The sequence below is a fragment of the Crocuta crocuta genome, unplaced genomic scaffold (genome assembly GCF_008692635.1).
Source record: "Crocuta crocuta isolate KB4526 unplaced genomic scaffold, BGI_CrCroc_1.0 scaffold25, whole genome shotgun sequence".
Classification (NCBI taxonomy): Eukaryota; Metazoa; Chordata; class Mammalia; order Carnivora; family Hyaenidae; genus Crocuta; species Crocuta crocuta.
Window position 1 is genome coordinate 21,247,389 of NW_027532015.1, and position 13,381 is coordinate 21,260,769.

The window sequence follows — 13,381 nt, forward strand, 5'->3', positions numbered from 1 at the left end:
TCAGTGGAATATGTCTGACCTCAAATGAGGCCCAGCTGGGGTTAATAATAATAGCTAATACTGAGTGCTTCTTGTTTATTGTGAGGCATTGTCTTGGATGACTCTGTGAAGTGGGTATTACTATCTCCACTTTATACATGAGAAAACAATGGCACAAAAAAACTAACTCTGCTATGATCACACAGCTACTATCCGTGAGAACTAGTCAACACAATTCTCTGTTCTTGTGTTAGTGCTGGGAACAAGCATTATTTCCAACCTAATTTAATTTAATTTAATTTAATTCCTTTTCTATTCTTTTGTTCTCTTTCCTTTTTTGTTTTAGAGAGAGCGAGCGAGCACAAGAGTACATTGGTCAACAGCACTTTTGTCCTCACATTAATAAAGAATCACATGATAATGACTGAGCTTCACATGATAATCGGTTTCATGTGTTTAGTTTTAAAAACATGATATATAATCTATCTTGTTTGTGACACATTTTTTTTTTAATTTTAGAGAGCAGGAGAGAGGGGCAGAGGGAGACAGAGAATCTTAAGAAGGCTCCACACTCAGCATAGGGCTCAATGTGGGGCTCCATCACCCCTGGGATCATGACTGAGTCAAAATTAACTTGGGCACTCTTAGTCAACTGAGCCACCCAGACACCCCTCCAAGCCCTGTTTTTAAACTATTCTGCAGACAAACTCCAAGAAAACCTGGTTTGTGGACTGTGATCCATCTAAGCTGGCTTCCTTATAGACTAATCACATGCTCTTTAACACCTGATTCAAGATTCTGGTCTCACTCTCACTCACTTTTGACAAATTCAAGGCTATGGCATCGTAAACTCTGCCCAACTGCCTTCAGTGAAAAATCCACCCTGAAATCACCCAACCTCTCCCCTAAAACTAGGGAATATCCTCCCCCGATCTTTACCCTCTGAGAGATACTAACATTTTCAAGGTGTTTGGTGTCCCTCTTACTGCAGTAACTTCATAAATGCAGTTTTGCTTGGTCAACAGGTTTCTGAAGAATATATTTGGGAAGTTGGCAGCTGACATCTGTCTAATACTTAGGAGGAATTAGAAGATTGTATTTTGTTATGCATATAATAAAAACAATTTCTCCTTTAATTCCCTTCGAACCAAAATATCACTATAGCAGAATAAGAAAATTGATATCAAGCTTCAGTAACTACTTAAAGGATTTTTGACATCTCCCTAAAATAAAAAAAAAAACCCAAGAATTAAAGTATTTACACCTGCATGATTCTTAAACCAGCAATCTTGACAGAAGTTCTCTACAAATAAGAGAGTCTGAGTAATTCCCCAGCCCACATGAAATACAAGCTGTGAAATTTAATGAGATTTAATTAAAGTACATGATCATAAATAAAAAAACATATATGCTTGTGTGTATATTACAAGTATCTTCGATGTAAGAAAATATTTTTTTATTCTGAAAATTTACCCAATCAGGAGACCAACAAGAATAAGGAATTCAAACATTGAAAACAGCAAATAAAAACTGGGTGGGGCAGGATGGGGGAACAAAACGCAGTTATCTCAAAATAATAATATAGCCAGAAAGTAGTTCTTCCTAATAAAGGAAACGTCATATGGTAAATATTTCAGGTGTGAACACACAACATGCAGAAGGTCCCGTTTCTTTGGAAATAGCTGTAAATATATTCATCTAAGTAAAACAATCATCTGTGTCTAGTCATGCATGCTCTCTGCTCCCATGGCTGTCACTGCTGTCGATCTGAAGTTGAAAGGTAATGGCCTCATGATTCAAGGAAACTGCTGAAGTGTGTACTCAGGCTTCAGTTGGAGAGATGGGTTCATTTATCATCATAATAAGCTATTACCATCAAGAGGTCACAATTCATTGAAGAGACAGTCAGTCTAATTGGCTCAATTCCGTTAGCTTTTGACGTGCCTCAAGGAGATAAGCACTCTTTTGCAGGTAATTTTCAATCACCCAACAAACTACTTGTTTAATAATTCATCACACATTTCAGATTGGGGTCTTATCACATAGTTCCTTTTTCCATGTGACAAATGCTGGATTTCAACTACTTGGAATCTCAGACCCAGGGAATGGAAGAAGAACTTCCGGAAAAGTAAGGTAAGATAGCACCTGCTTGAACTCCACTCCTACTGCTGGTAATGAGAAAACCTCAGGAATAAAAATGTAAACTTTATGCTTCTCCAGTAGGCACTGCTGATAACAATAGGATTCCCCAAAACTATATGGAAAGAGAAGGTTGCTATTCAAATCTTTGTGGTTAATTAAGTATGCCAACCAAGTTTTATCTTATAGGATTGGGGCAATTAATACTTATTAAAATGATCACATTAAAGCAGTAATTTTTACAAGAAAGTCTAGAATAAGAGGCAATAGTTTTTCATAGAATAAATTAAAAGAAAGGTTGTTCTAGTTAAAATATGACATCTTACATCTTTGACAAAAAATACTCTGTTCAAATAAGGCACAGACAGTCTCTGGAGGTAAACTCACCTCAATTCAAATGCTACTTGTGACTAAATTGCTAAGTAACCTTATAATTATAAATGTATATTCTTATTCTCTACTATTTTTGAACAAATGGTGGATACACACACACACACACACACACACACACACACACACAATTCTGCTTCCAGGTTTAGTTACTTAACCATGCACTTTGGATCATTCCATAGTAGCATACAAAGAACTTCTTTATTTATCTAAAGTTTGATAGTGCTTGAGTATATGTATGTCCCCAAACTCATTTAATTAGCTGTCAATGATAGACATTTTTGGGGTCATCACAAACATTAATGAATGAATGACTGTGCATTTCTCATGTTTATACATGCCTGTAGGATAAATTTTCAGAAAAGAAATGTATACACACGTGTGCATTTGTAACTTTGGTCAAGATTTCTAAATTGGTTTTCTTGGATTGCATCAATATATATTCCTACAATGTATAAGGATCTTTGTCTTTTTAAAGTCTCAGTAATAGGTGTTGTCCATTTTGTTCTCTTTTCCTAAGATAGACGACAAGTGATTTCTCAGTGTACTTATCATATTCATTCAGGTTAACATTGTTTTATATTTTTCCACTTTCACTGAAAAATAATTGGCATACATCACTGTATAAGTTTAATGCATACAGCATGTATTTCCTTTTCTATAAACTGTTCATATCTGTTGCCCTTTTTTCTGTTGGACCATTGGCCTTTCTCATCAATTTCTATAACCTCTTTAGATATTAGATTAGCCTTCTGTTTACTACAAATTAAAACAAGAAGGAAGTGTGTGATTTTTTAAAAAATTGATGTTTTATTATTTGTATCAGTTTGCTAGGGCTGCCATAAGAAAGTATGACAAACTGAGTGTCTTCAAAAACAGAAATTCATTATTCAGAGTTCTGGAGGTTACTAGTCCAAAATAAAGGTTTTAGCAAGATAGGTTTCTTCTGAGGCTGTGGGAGATGGATGCGTTTTAGTCCTTCCTCTCTGGTTTGTAGCTGGCTGTCCTCATGGTCCCATAGACATTCTCCCTGTCTCTAAATTTTCCTTTTTGATAAGGACACCAGTCATACTGAATTGGGATCTATCTTCAGGACCACCTTAATGACGACAATAGCTGCAGGGTGTTGATTGTGTTTATCATGCTTATAAAATTTACTTCTCTAATCAGTTAATGATGGGTAGACATTGTAGATTCCTTTACATGCTGGGCCTTCAGTGAAGCAGGAATCGTAAGATAGGTATCAAGTTATTTTTCTTGAAAGACACGAAGCAATGATTCTTGAATGTTAGCTCTATTTCGGTACCTTCAAGATAAAGTGCAAAATGCTCTGCAGGTTTCTCAAAAAGCTAGCTAACTGATCTTTTTTTCACATCTGCCAAGCTGCTGCTTAAGTCATGCAATCTACTTACTTGCTAAAATGAACTCTGATTGCCCATTTTTATCTTTAATGTTATCTTGTCCCCTACCACCACCAGATGCTCTGTCAGATGGCAATAAATAGGGGTCAAAGTGTTCTTCAACAAACATCTTTAATTGATATAAAGACTACTTCCAATACATATATATTCCTACAGTATACAACTATAGAAATTCATGAAGAAATTGACATTTATTGAACGGCTTCTGCGTGCTAAGGGTGTTTTAAAGAGCATTGCACAATTCTAAGGCTGGAACTCTCATTTTGCAGATAATGGGAGACTCAACTAAATGATGGGATGTGTCCATGATCAAAAAATAAGGTAGATAACCAGAAGTTGAATCAGATCTGTGGAAGGCATAAGGATGAAAACGCTAAGAATAACTGACAATGACTTCTCCTTGCTTAATTTACCCTTCAATCGATTCTCATGAAAATGAAGAAAGAAAAAAAAATAACGTATGAATTTGCTAGTCCCCAATCAAGATGTCAGTAGGACTGGTCTCTTCGAAGAACTGTGAAGGAAGAATCTGTTCCAGGCTTTTCTCCTTAGCTTTCAGATGGCCATCTTCTCTCTGTGTCTTTATGGCATCTTCCTCTTATAACACATACCTGTCTCCAATCCTTCCCTACAAACTTGCCCTTTCCACTATTAAAAAGAAACAATAGACAAAAATCCAGCATTTAAAGAACACTACAGCCATCATAAGTTCTAAAAATGGTATAACACTGACCTACTAAAGAATACTGGGAATTTGTCCCACAAGAGCTCGGACTAGTGTATTAGAACTAGCAATTCATCCCTTCTCCAGGGAACTCCATTGAGCTTCACATAAAACATGATATAAAGTGTTGTTTAAAAAGATATAGAAAAAAATGTAGTTTTACATTAGGATTTGATTGGAATTTTCTAATTGGTGATTTTGCTTTCTTGGGTTTGGGGATAAGGAATAGGAGTTGAAGAAGGCAAAACTTTTACATTCTTATTATGGTATAGTCTTTCTTTTCATAATTTCAAAGAACATTGTATACAAAAAGTACTTGAAATTCCATTTTAAGTCTGTGTGTTTTGTTATTCATTCAGTAACCACTGTGTTAAGCCCTAGGGCTAAAGAGATGACTAACTGAGGTCCTGTGTTAGGTGCAATCAATAGAGAAAACATTATTTTATACTGTTTTAGATATTCTTAATTTCCTTTTGTAGGGACAAACTTCCATCTGGCATGACATTCCATTCACCAGAAGAACTTTCTACGTTTCTTCTAGGGTAATTTGTTGGTGAAAAAGTAGTTCAGCCTTTATTTCTCTGAAAAACTCTCTGCTTTCCTTTTTCAAGGATATTTTCGTCTGGTAACGAATTCTGGACTGATTTTTTTCATGTTGTTGTTTCTTTCCTCCCCAGTACTTTAAAATATCTGTGTATTGTATTCTGGTTTACATCATATCTGACAAGAATCTTCTATCTTTCTTATCTCTGTTCTTCTGGACATGCTGCACCTTTTATTTTCTCTGCTTTTATGATGCTTTGCCTCTCTCATTGTTTTTTTAAATAATTCAATTCAGATATGCCTTGGAATGAGTTTCTTGTCATTTTTGGGTCTGTTTTCATTGACTGATTTTCTTCCTGGTTATGGTTCATATGACCCTGCTTGTTTACATGCCTGGTAATTTTTGATTTGATGCCAGGCATGCTGATTTTATAGTGTTGGGTGTTGAATTTTATTGTAATTAAGTAGTACTGGGCTTTGTACTGGCATGCAGTTAGTTTAATTGGAGCAAGTCAGTTTCTTTAAGGTTTGGTTTTAATATTTGTTAGGGTAAATTTAGAGCAGCCTGTAGTGTATGACTAATTTAACCCCTCTACTAAGATAATATTCTGAGTACTTCTCCTAATGTCCTCTCCATTATAAAGATGTTCCATTTTAGGTGGTGGGAAAATGAACTATTACCAGCTCTGTGTGACCTCCAGGAATTGTTTCACTTGTTACTACTTTCTGGTGAGTATCCTAAAGTCAACTGAGATTGATATTACTGCTAAGTAATCTCCTTGATTTTTACCACCAAACTGCCGTTAAACTGAATGCTCTCCTATTTAGTACACATTCAGTTGCTCAATTGGAAAAAGTAATCTTTGTCCTCTTTGTACTTCATTATAAGGTGCTACAAACAGAATGATGCATATGAATATTAAAATGCTCCTTTATATAATAATTTGCAAAGCCGAAATTAGTGCTTTATACATTTAATTTAAAAAATATCAAGATACTCTTTTCATAAGGTTGGATGATATTGGGAGATATTCGTGTTTGACCTTGAGTCTTTGTAGGTGGGATAATTTTGCATAGTAGACTTTACCCTGGCTATGGGCAACAGGTGAGTTCTTGGCTTTTTGTTTTTAATAAATATATTTCTTCATGTACCCCTAACAATTCATTTGGTTAGTTCTAGGCAGTAAATCTTCCTGGTACTACTCTATTACCAAATCATTCTTAATGAGATCTGATGTATGGAATAAAAATTCAAGCACAGTTGATTTGTCCTATTTACTTTAATGGCCATGCCATTCTGCACATACACAATACCTTCTTATTAATCCATTTAATCCAATATTTAAATTGAAGGAAAGATGAGGGAATAGGATTTGACCTTTACTTTTGAATAATTAGAAGTCACAAATATACATTATGCTGTTAAAAGGAGAGTGGATCATGCTTATTAGTTTTTAATTTTTTTAACCATGTTTGAAATCATTTTTCAACCCTTACATAAATCCTAAGTCAAGAGTCATGCTGTCACTCATATGTGGAATTTAAGAAAGAAAACAAATGAACATTGGGGGAAAAAAGAGAGGCAAACCAAGAAACAGACTGTTAACTATAGAGAACAAACTGTGGGTCTCAGAGGGGAGGTAGGTGGGGGGATGGGTTAAATACGTGGTGGGAATTAAGGAGTGCACTTATGATGAGCACTGGGTACTGTATAGAATTGTTGAATCACTATATCGTACACCTGAAACTAATATTACACTGTATGTTAACTAACTTGAATTAAAAAAAAAAAACCCAATAAATAAACAAAGCTCCATCTATTTATTTGAAGAAAAAAAAAAGACGCTGCTGTTTTTGTTATTAAGTATGTAGCATTAATCACAAAGTATTTGTTGAGCTCCTTTTATGTGACAAGAAGGACCCTATCCTGTAAATCTCAAACATCAATCTCCTTCAAATCCACAGCTTCAATTTGAGATCTGAGAGATGGAACTGAAAGTCAAGCAAGCACAACAGAAAAGTACCAGAGATTTCTTTTAGAAGCCAGATGCTGTTTTATAAGCAGACTCATAATGTGCATCTTAAGCTAGGCTATAGGTACTCTCGGCAACTAGAGGAAACCATTTAAAATCTTCTCTATGCTAGAAACAGACAAAGACAACGACTATTGTAAAAAACAAGCATTGTCCTGTGAAGAACAAATCACATAAGATTAATTTAATAATGCTCAGAGACAGAATCGTAAGCCTTAATGGTAATGTGGGAAGAGGAGACAGGCCAAGCCAGATTCTCAGGGAACTTTACAGATGTGGAGAGAATTGCTTTTGGAAGCTGCACTATTTCAGACCACTAGGGTAACCTTAAGTAAATGACTATTTTAATGTTCCAATAGCACTTAGTTTACTAAAGCAGTAAATTATTCCAACTCTGAAATACCCAAACTGTTTCTGAATAGCTGTAGCCTGTAGCAAACCAGCAGGATTCTGCCCTCTAGATCTTTCCATTCCTGCCTAGTTCCATGCTTAAACCAATGCCCTAAACGAAGCATTAACACTTGCCAAGTATTTTGAAAATGAAATTCTGCCTCATACAACCCTCTGGGCATCTGACTTAATCCTCTTTGACTCTCTAGCATGAGGGGTGAGGGGGAACCAACACTTGATTGTGCCAATTGTGCTAAATATTCACTCACATGTGAGGGGAAAAAAAACATTTTCAAGATTGCTATTGAGGAATCAAGTCATAAGGGAGATTGTGCAAATACTTAAATGGGGAGTATAAAAATGTGCTAAGATTTTCCAGACCTCATGACTACCCCTCCCCCCACATATTCACTTATGTGTGCCTCATGACTCCAAAGAGGGTCTGCCATCCATAAAAATGTGTCTTAGGATAAAAAATACTCCTTTGCTAGACTGACTAGTGTTCTTGAGTTTTATCACAATCAGTGGGCCTGTCAGCAAAAGGTACCCCGTGTGAGAACAATTTTACTATTTGGAATCAGGTTCCTGAAAGAAAAGGAAGAATGGCTGGGGTGCCTGGGTGGTTCAGTGGGTTGAAGAATGGCATGTGGGATCCTCAGTATAACAGAATTTGCATAGCACTTCTCCTTTCTGTTAGCAGTAGCCTTAAAAACCAAGTGATTTAGAAAATGTTTGAAAATTGAATATACAAATATTTAGCAAAGCTAATAGCATCTCATAAATATTTTTTTGACTTAGGAATTAACACTAAAAAAGCGGAGGTGGGATGCTATACCCACAGCCTCCTGGTCATGGGTGTAAAGGAAATACAGTATCTAAGCAGATGCACTAGTTTCTTGATAGACTATTTCTGTCAGATTCTGGCAATGGCTCTGATCTGAACGGCAATTACTGGTAAAGAATTTAGCCTCAACTATTTAGAGAAGTGGCTTTATTGAATTTATAAACAAGGCCCTGCAATTTTCCATTTCCTTAGCAAGATATTAAATCAACCAAGCTAAGCATGTCATCATGACTATAATTTACGTGATGTGACATGGCAGTTAAGATGTACTGTGGTAATTTGTGAGAGCTTGCAGTATTATTGTAGTATCAAAATTTTATATGGTTCAGTTATTAAGGCAAATTGTTTCATTCATACTGAGATATCTGACAGTAAACCACCAAGGGCTCCCACATTACATTAAAAAATGTCTTCCATATTCAAAGAATTTGCACACCCTGTTACCATTATTTTGTTCACTGAGTGGAAATAGAAGCAGAGGCAAGCACAGCTTTTTGAAGTGAAAATGATCTGTGGAGGGACGTGAAGTGCTTCATCGTGGGTGGTTATAAGGAACAGCTCAGCCAGGATAAAGGAAGTTATCTTTGGGCACCAACATCTAGGAACAGGATGTCCAAATTCTTTGCTCTGGTGCTATTTAATATCCCATTTGCTTTCCATGCTTATGTCAGTTTGATTTCCAGCCAACAGAAAGCAAAAGCATATGACCCAAGAAAAAATGTAGGAAATGTGGTAAAGAATATTCTATTATAAGCTCTTCTTAAATATGTTTCCCCATTGTAAGGAAAAGAAGACCTTTGAAACTCAACCAGTTTTGACCCAAGGCTCTTCTCGAAACTCGGAACAGAGCAGGGGAAAAAATTAGCAGCTTATATATCTTTTCTGTTGTTGTTGTTTTGACAATTTTAAGCTGTGGACATTCAAGTCCTAAGTGCTATTTTATTCTTGTTGGGAATACAAGAGGTTCCAAAACAGAACAAGAGGGAATGTCTTCTTGTTGTAAAACGCCTTGCAAATATGAGTTTAATTGGATTTTTTATTATAGCTGTAGAATTTTATGCAATATACACTGTTTATTTTAAAGTACATATTCATTGAAAAATGTGTTTTATTCATTAACACATTTTTCATAATAGCATTTAGAAGTCTGCTGAAAATAAGAAACTGCCACTAGTTGGGGCACCTGGATGCCTCAGTGGGTTAAGCATCTGACTTTGGCACAGATCGTGTTCTCATTGTTTGTGAGTTCGAATTCCACCACTGGGCTCTGTGCTGACAGCTCAGAGCCTGGAGCCTGCTTCAGATTCCATGTCTCCCTCTCTCTCTGCCCCTCCTCTGTTTACACTGTGTCTTTCTCTGTCAAAAATAAATAAACATTAAAAAAGGGGGGACTTCTGGGTGGCTCTGTCAAGTAAGCATCCAACTTCAGCTCAGGTCATGATCTTGCAGTCCATGAGTTCGAGCCCTGCATTGGGCTCAGTGCTGACAGCTGAAAGCCTGAAGCTTTCTTTGGATTCTGTGTCTTCCTCTCTCTCTGCACCTTCCCTGCTCACACTGTGTCTCTCTTTCTCAAAAATAAATAAACATTAAAAACATTTAAAAAAAGAAACTGGCCACTAGTTAATTTTTAATTAGCTACAACCACCAATTCCATTCAGTAACATGTGAACTACTAAGTTTTTCTTTCTCAATAGTCTTATGCCACGGAAGAAAATCACTAACAGTAAATATACTTTGTTTTTGTTTTTAATTTTTTTAAACATTTATTCATTTTTTGAGAGACAGAGAGAGACAGAGCATGAGTGGGGGAGGAGCAGAGAAAGAGAGGGAGTCACAGAATCTGAAGCAGGCTCCAGGCTCTGAGCTGTCAGCACAGAGCCCGACACAGGACTCAAACACACGGACCGTGAGATCATGACCTGAGCTGAAGTTAGATGCTTAACAGATGCACCCCTATATTTTCTTTGTTTAATCAAAGAAAATTTCTTCCAAAGTAACACAATAATCCTATAGGTGAGAGGCTTACACAGCATCAATTTGCTAAGGGATTTTACTGTGACTGTCGTAGTTTCTGATGTGGTTAGTGATGTCACCCTCAGCTCGTTAAGGTATTAACTTACACAGAATAAGCAGAACATTTAGAATTACTGTACCAAATTTGGTTTCCAACAAATTATTAGGCAAAATAAAATAAAATAAAATGATAAAAGCCAAGGCACCTATCTAGGTAGAGTTAATCCATAATAGAACAACAACTAAAAGCACCTGCATTTCCGAGGCTGCTACGTTTGTTTATCTGTGTATGTTTTTCTATGCGCATAGTGGGCTTTAAAACAAACACGCTTTCAATCTGGCGGTTCTTTTAGGGTAGTTTTCTTTCCGAGCTCTAGGAAATATGTTGTTTACATAGGCTTCACGGCAAGCATTAAGTTAGTTATGTAATACATTTCATTTCCAATTAACATTCATACAAGGTAGAAGAATTAGCTCTCTTGACTATCAGTTTTGAAATAAAATAGACACAGATGAGGAAAACTCCAGTAAGCATCCCACCACAGGCAACTCTAGGAAAACAGCTATTTGAAGTAAATGCAACACAATTTCTGTCAATATTTATAATTGGTTTTGCAAAATCATCTTAGAGGCTTTGCAAAAATATCCTAGAGTCTTCAATAGTTTAGTCATTCATTCAAAAAGTTAGCATAAAAATGAGTTGGAAACTGCCAAAAAAAAGTGAGCATAGACCACCAAACTATGTAAAGTTGAGTACTAGGGTTTGTCATAGCCCATCGACTCTTGGCTTACATACTTCTCCCGTGGATTCTGGGAGAAATACCCAACTAAAACTGATTTAGTCGCTTTTGGAAACACAACACACCATAAATTTGTTTCAATCTTTCTTTAAAGAAATACTTAATAAAACTCATTTTTGATCAGTTAAAGCAAAGTAGCAGGAAGCCAGGACTGTATAGACTTACTTTGTTTCCCAGATACACAGCAGGTGCGCTCCAGTAGTACCTCTGTGGCAGGGACCGCTGGGCTTCTACACTGTGGATGCTGACCTGCTGAGGTGGCTCCGAGTCATCCTGCTGGGGGGACACTCGAACGTGGCCAGAGAGATCAGTCAGGTACCAGCCACTCATGTCTTTTATCTTCAAGAAAACACACAATCATCGTTACTTAGGAAAAACAAAAGCAAAAGTCATATCCATTTCTTTCTCTTTCATATTCTGCATAGTTTCCATTTTTTTGGAAATAAAAAAACACAAACAAAAACAAACCTAAAACTATAAAGGTTTTGAAAAATATAAGAGTTGTGGAAAATATGAAACTTATTGTATGTACTCATTATAGACTCTCATTGTTTTCTTGATGATTCTAGGAGATTGGACTGTAATACGTAATAATCTAGTTTTATTGATCCGATGCTTTTTAAATTTTTGTTAATGTTTTATTTTATATTGGAGAGAGAGAGAGAGAAACAGAGAGACAGAGCACAAGCAGGGAAGAGGCAGAGAGATGGAGACAGAATCTGAAGCAGGCTCCAGGCTCTAAGCTGTCAGCACAGAGCCTGATGCGGGGCTCAAACCCACGAGCAGTGACATCATGACCTGAGCTGAAGTCAGATGCTCAACCGACTTAGCTACCCAGGCACCCCGGTCCAATGCTTTTTAAGAAGTTATTATTCCAAATACTTCTTTCTTATGAAATAGAAATTCATTCAAAGTTACACAGTGATTATAATGTTATAGAAATTATCATATAGTTGGACTCTCAATTTCATATTTTTTCCTTTCACTAATAATTTCCTGTTGCTTATGGAAAACAATATTTCAAAAGGTATTGTATACATTTGTAAAGCAGAGGAAGAAAAGAAATAAAATATGCAAGTGCCTGAAAGGTAGCTTTTCATTTAGTATTTCCACCCTTCCCCTTAATTAAATTTCAATTTTGAGGCTTAAGGACATTTAAATCCATCAGCTTGTTGCTATGGCCATAGCTCAAAATACTATACTTAGTCCTTCCCATGGGGTCAGAGTATGGTAGGAACTCATAGCCTAGATCGTTGGCCCAGAAAAGGATGGAGCCTTAAAGGAAAAATTAGGAAACAAATGATGATTTCCTTTTCCATCTTTAGACTCTGGCCAGGAGTGGGCATACAGCTATAATTCTAATTTAGACTGTCCTACCTAGCTGGGACAAAACACAAGATACCGAGGTTTGTGGCTACCAGGGACCTACTTAGATGTGTGTGAGTTGCTTGGTGTTGTGGGTGATGGGGAACAGAACAGTGATGGTGATCATAAGTGGATGAAATATTTTTTAAAAAATTTTATGAAGAGGTCATTTGATTCTCCCAAAGCCATCTGGTTGCTGGAACTGCCCTGGTCCAAAGAGAAAGACCAAATAAAAACATACTGGCCAGCTAGACCTTCAAATAAATGCTACTTCCTTCCCTTGTCTTTTCCAACATCATCCTTCAGGCATTCTAGAACAGCCCAGTGAGATTCAGAGGAAGTTCCTACCAGAAGGCTGACTGAAGAAAATATCAGCAGACCTAGATGTGGAACACCAAGGGTGAGTGCTGCTTCTGTTCTTCTGCTAACCATGAAATTTTGATACGTTAATGGAGCAGTCTAGAGGGTGGGCTGAAACTCTACAAACAGAGGAGGAAGTGGGCCAGATGTCTATTTGCTGTTGGTTCCATGCAATCTACTCTGAAAGCAATATATTTGATGGTGTATAGATTCAAATTCAGACACGAGAGTTCCATCAGAAACTATTCACAGTATTACATAGAAGGGGTGTTTGGAAGGTAGTTCCTTGAAATAGTGATCTTTGTAGAACGCAACTCTGGTCAGATCACTCTCCTGATAAAACTCCTCCAATGACTCTCCAAGTATAAGAAACCAACTTT

At 36.6% G+C, this 13,381-nt stretch overlaps 1 protein-coding gene across 1 annotated transcript in view; it reads right to left on the reverse strand.

The window, feature by feature from the left end:
• LAMA2 (laminin subunit alpha 2) overlaps positions 1 to 13,381 on the reverse strand; it is a 500,973-nt gene that overhangs the window by 310,337 nt on the left and 177,255 nt on the right. Inside the window, exon 11 of the mRNA XM_077775991.1 lies at positions 11,442 to 11,615. Within this exon, the coding sequence (XP_077632117.1) occupies positions 11,442 to 11,615 (174 nt within the window). The remainder of the gene's footprint in view (positions 1 to 11,441; positions 11,616 to 13,381) is intronic.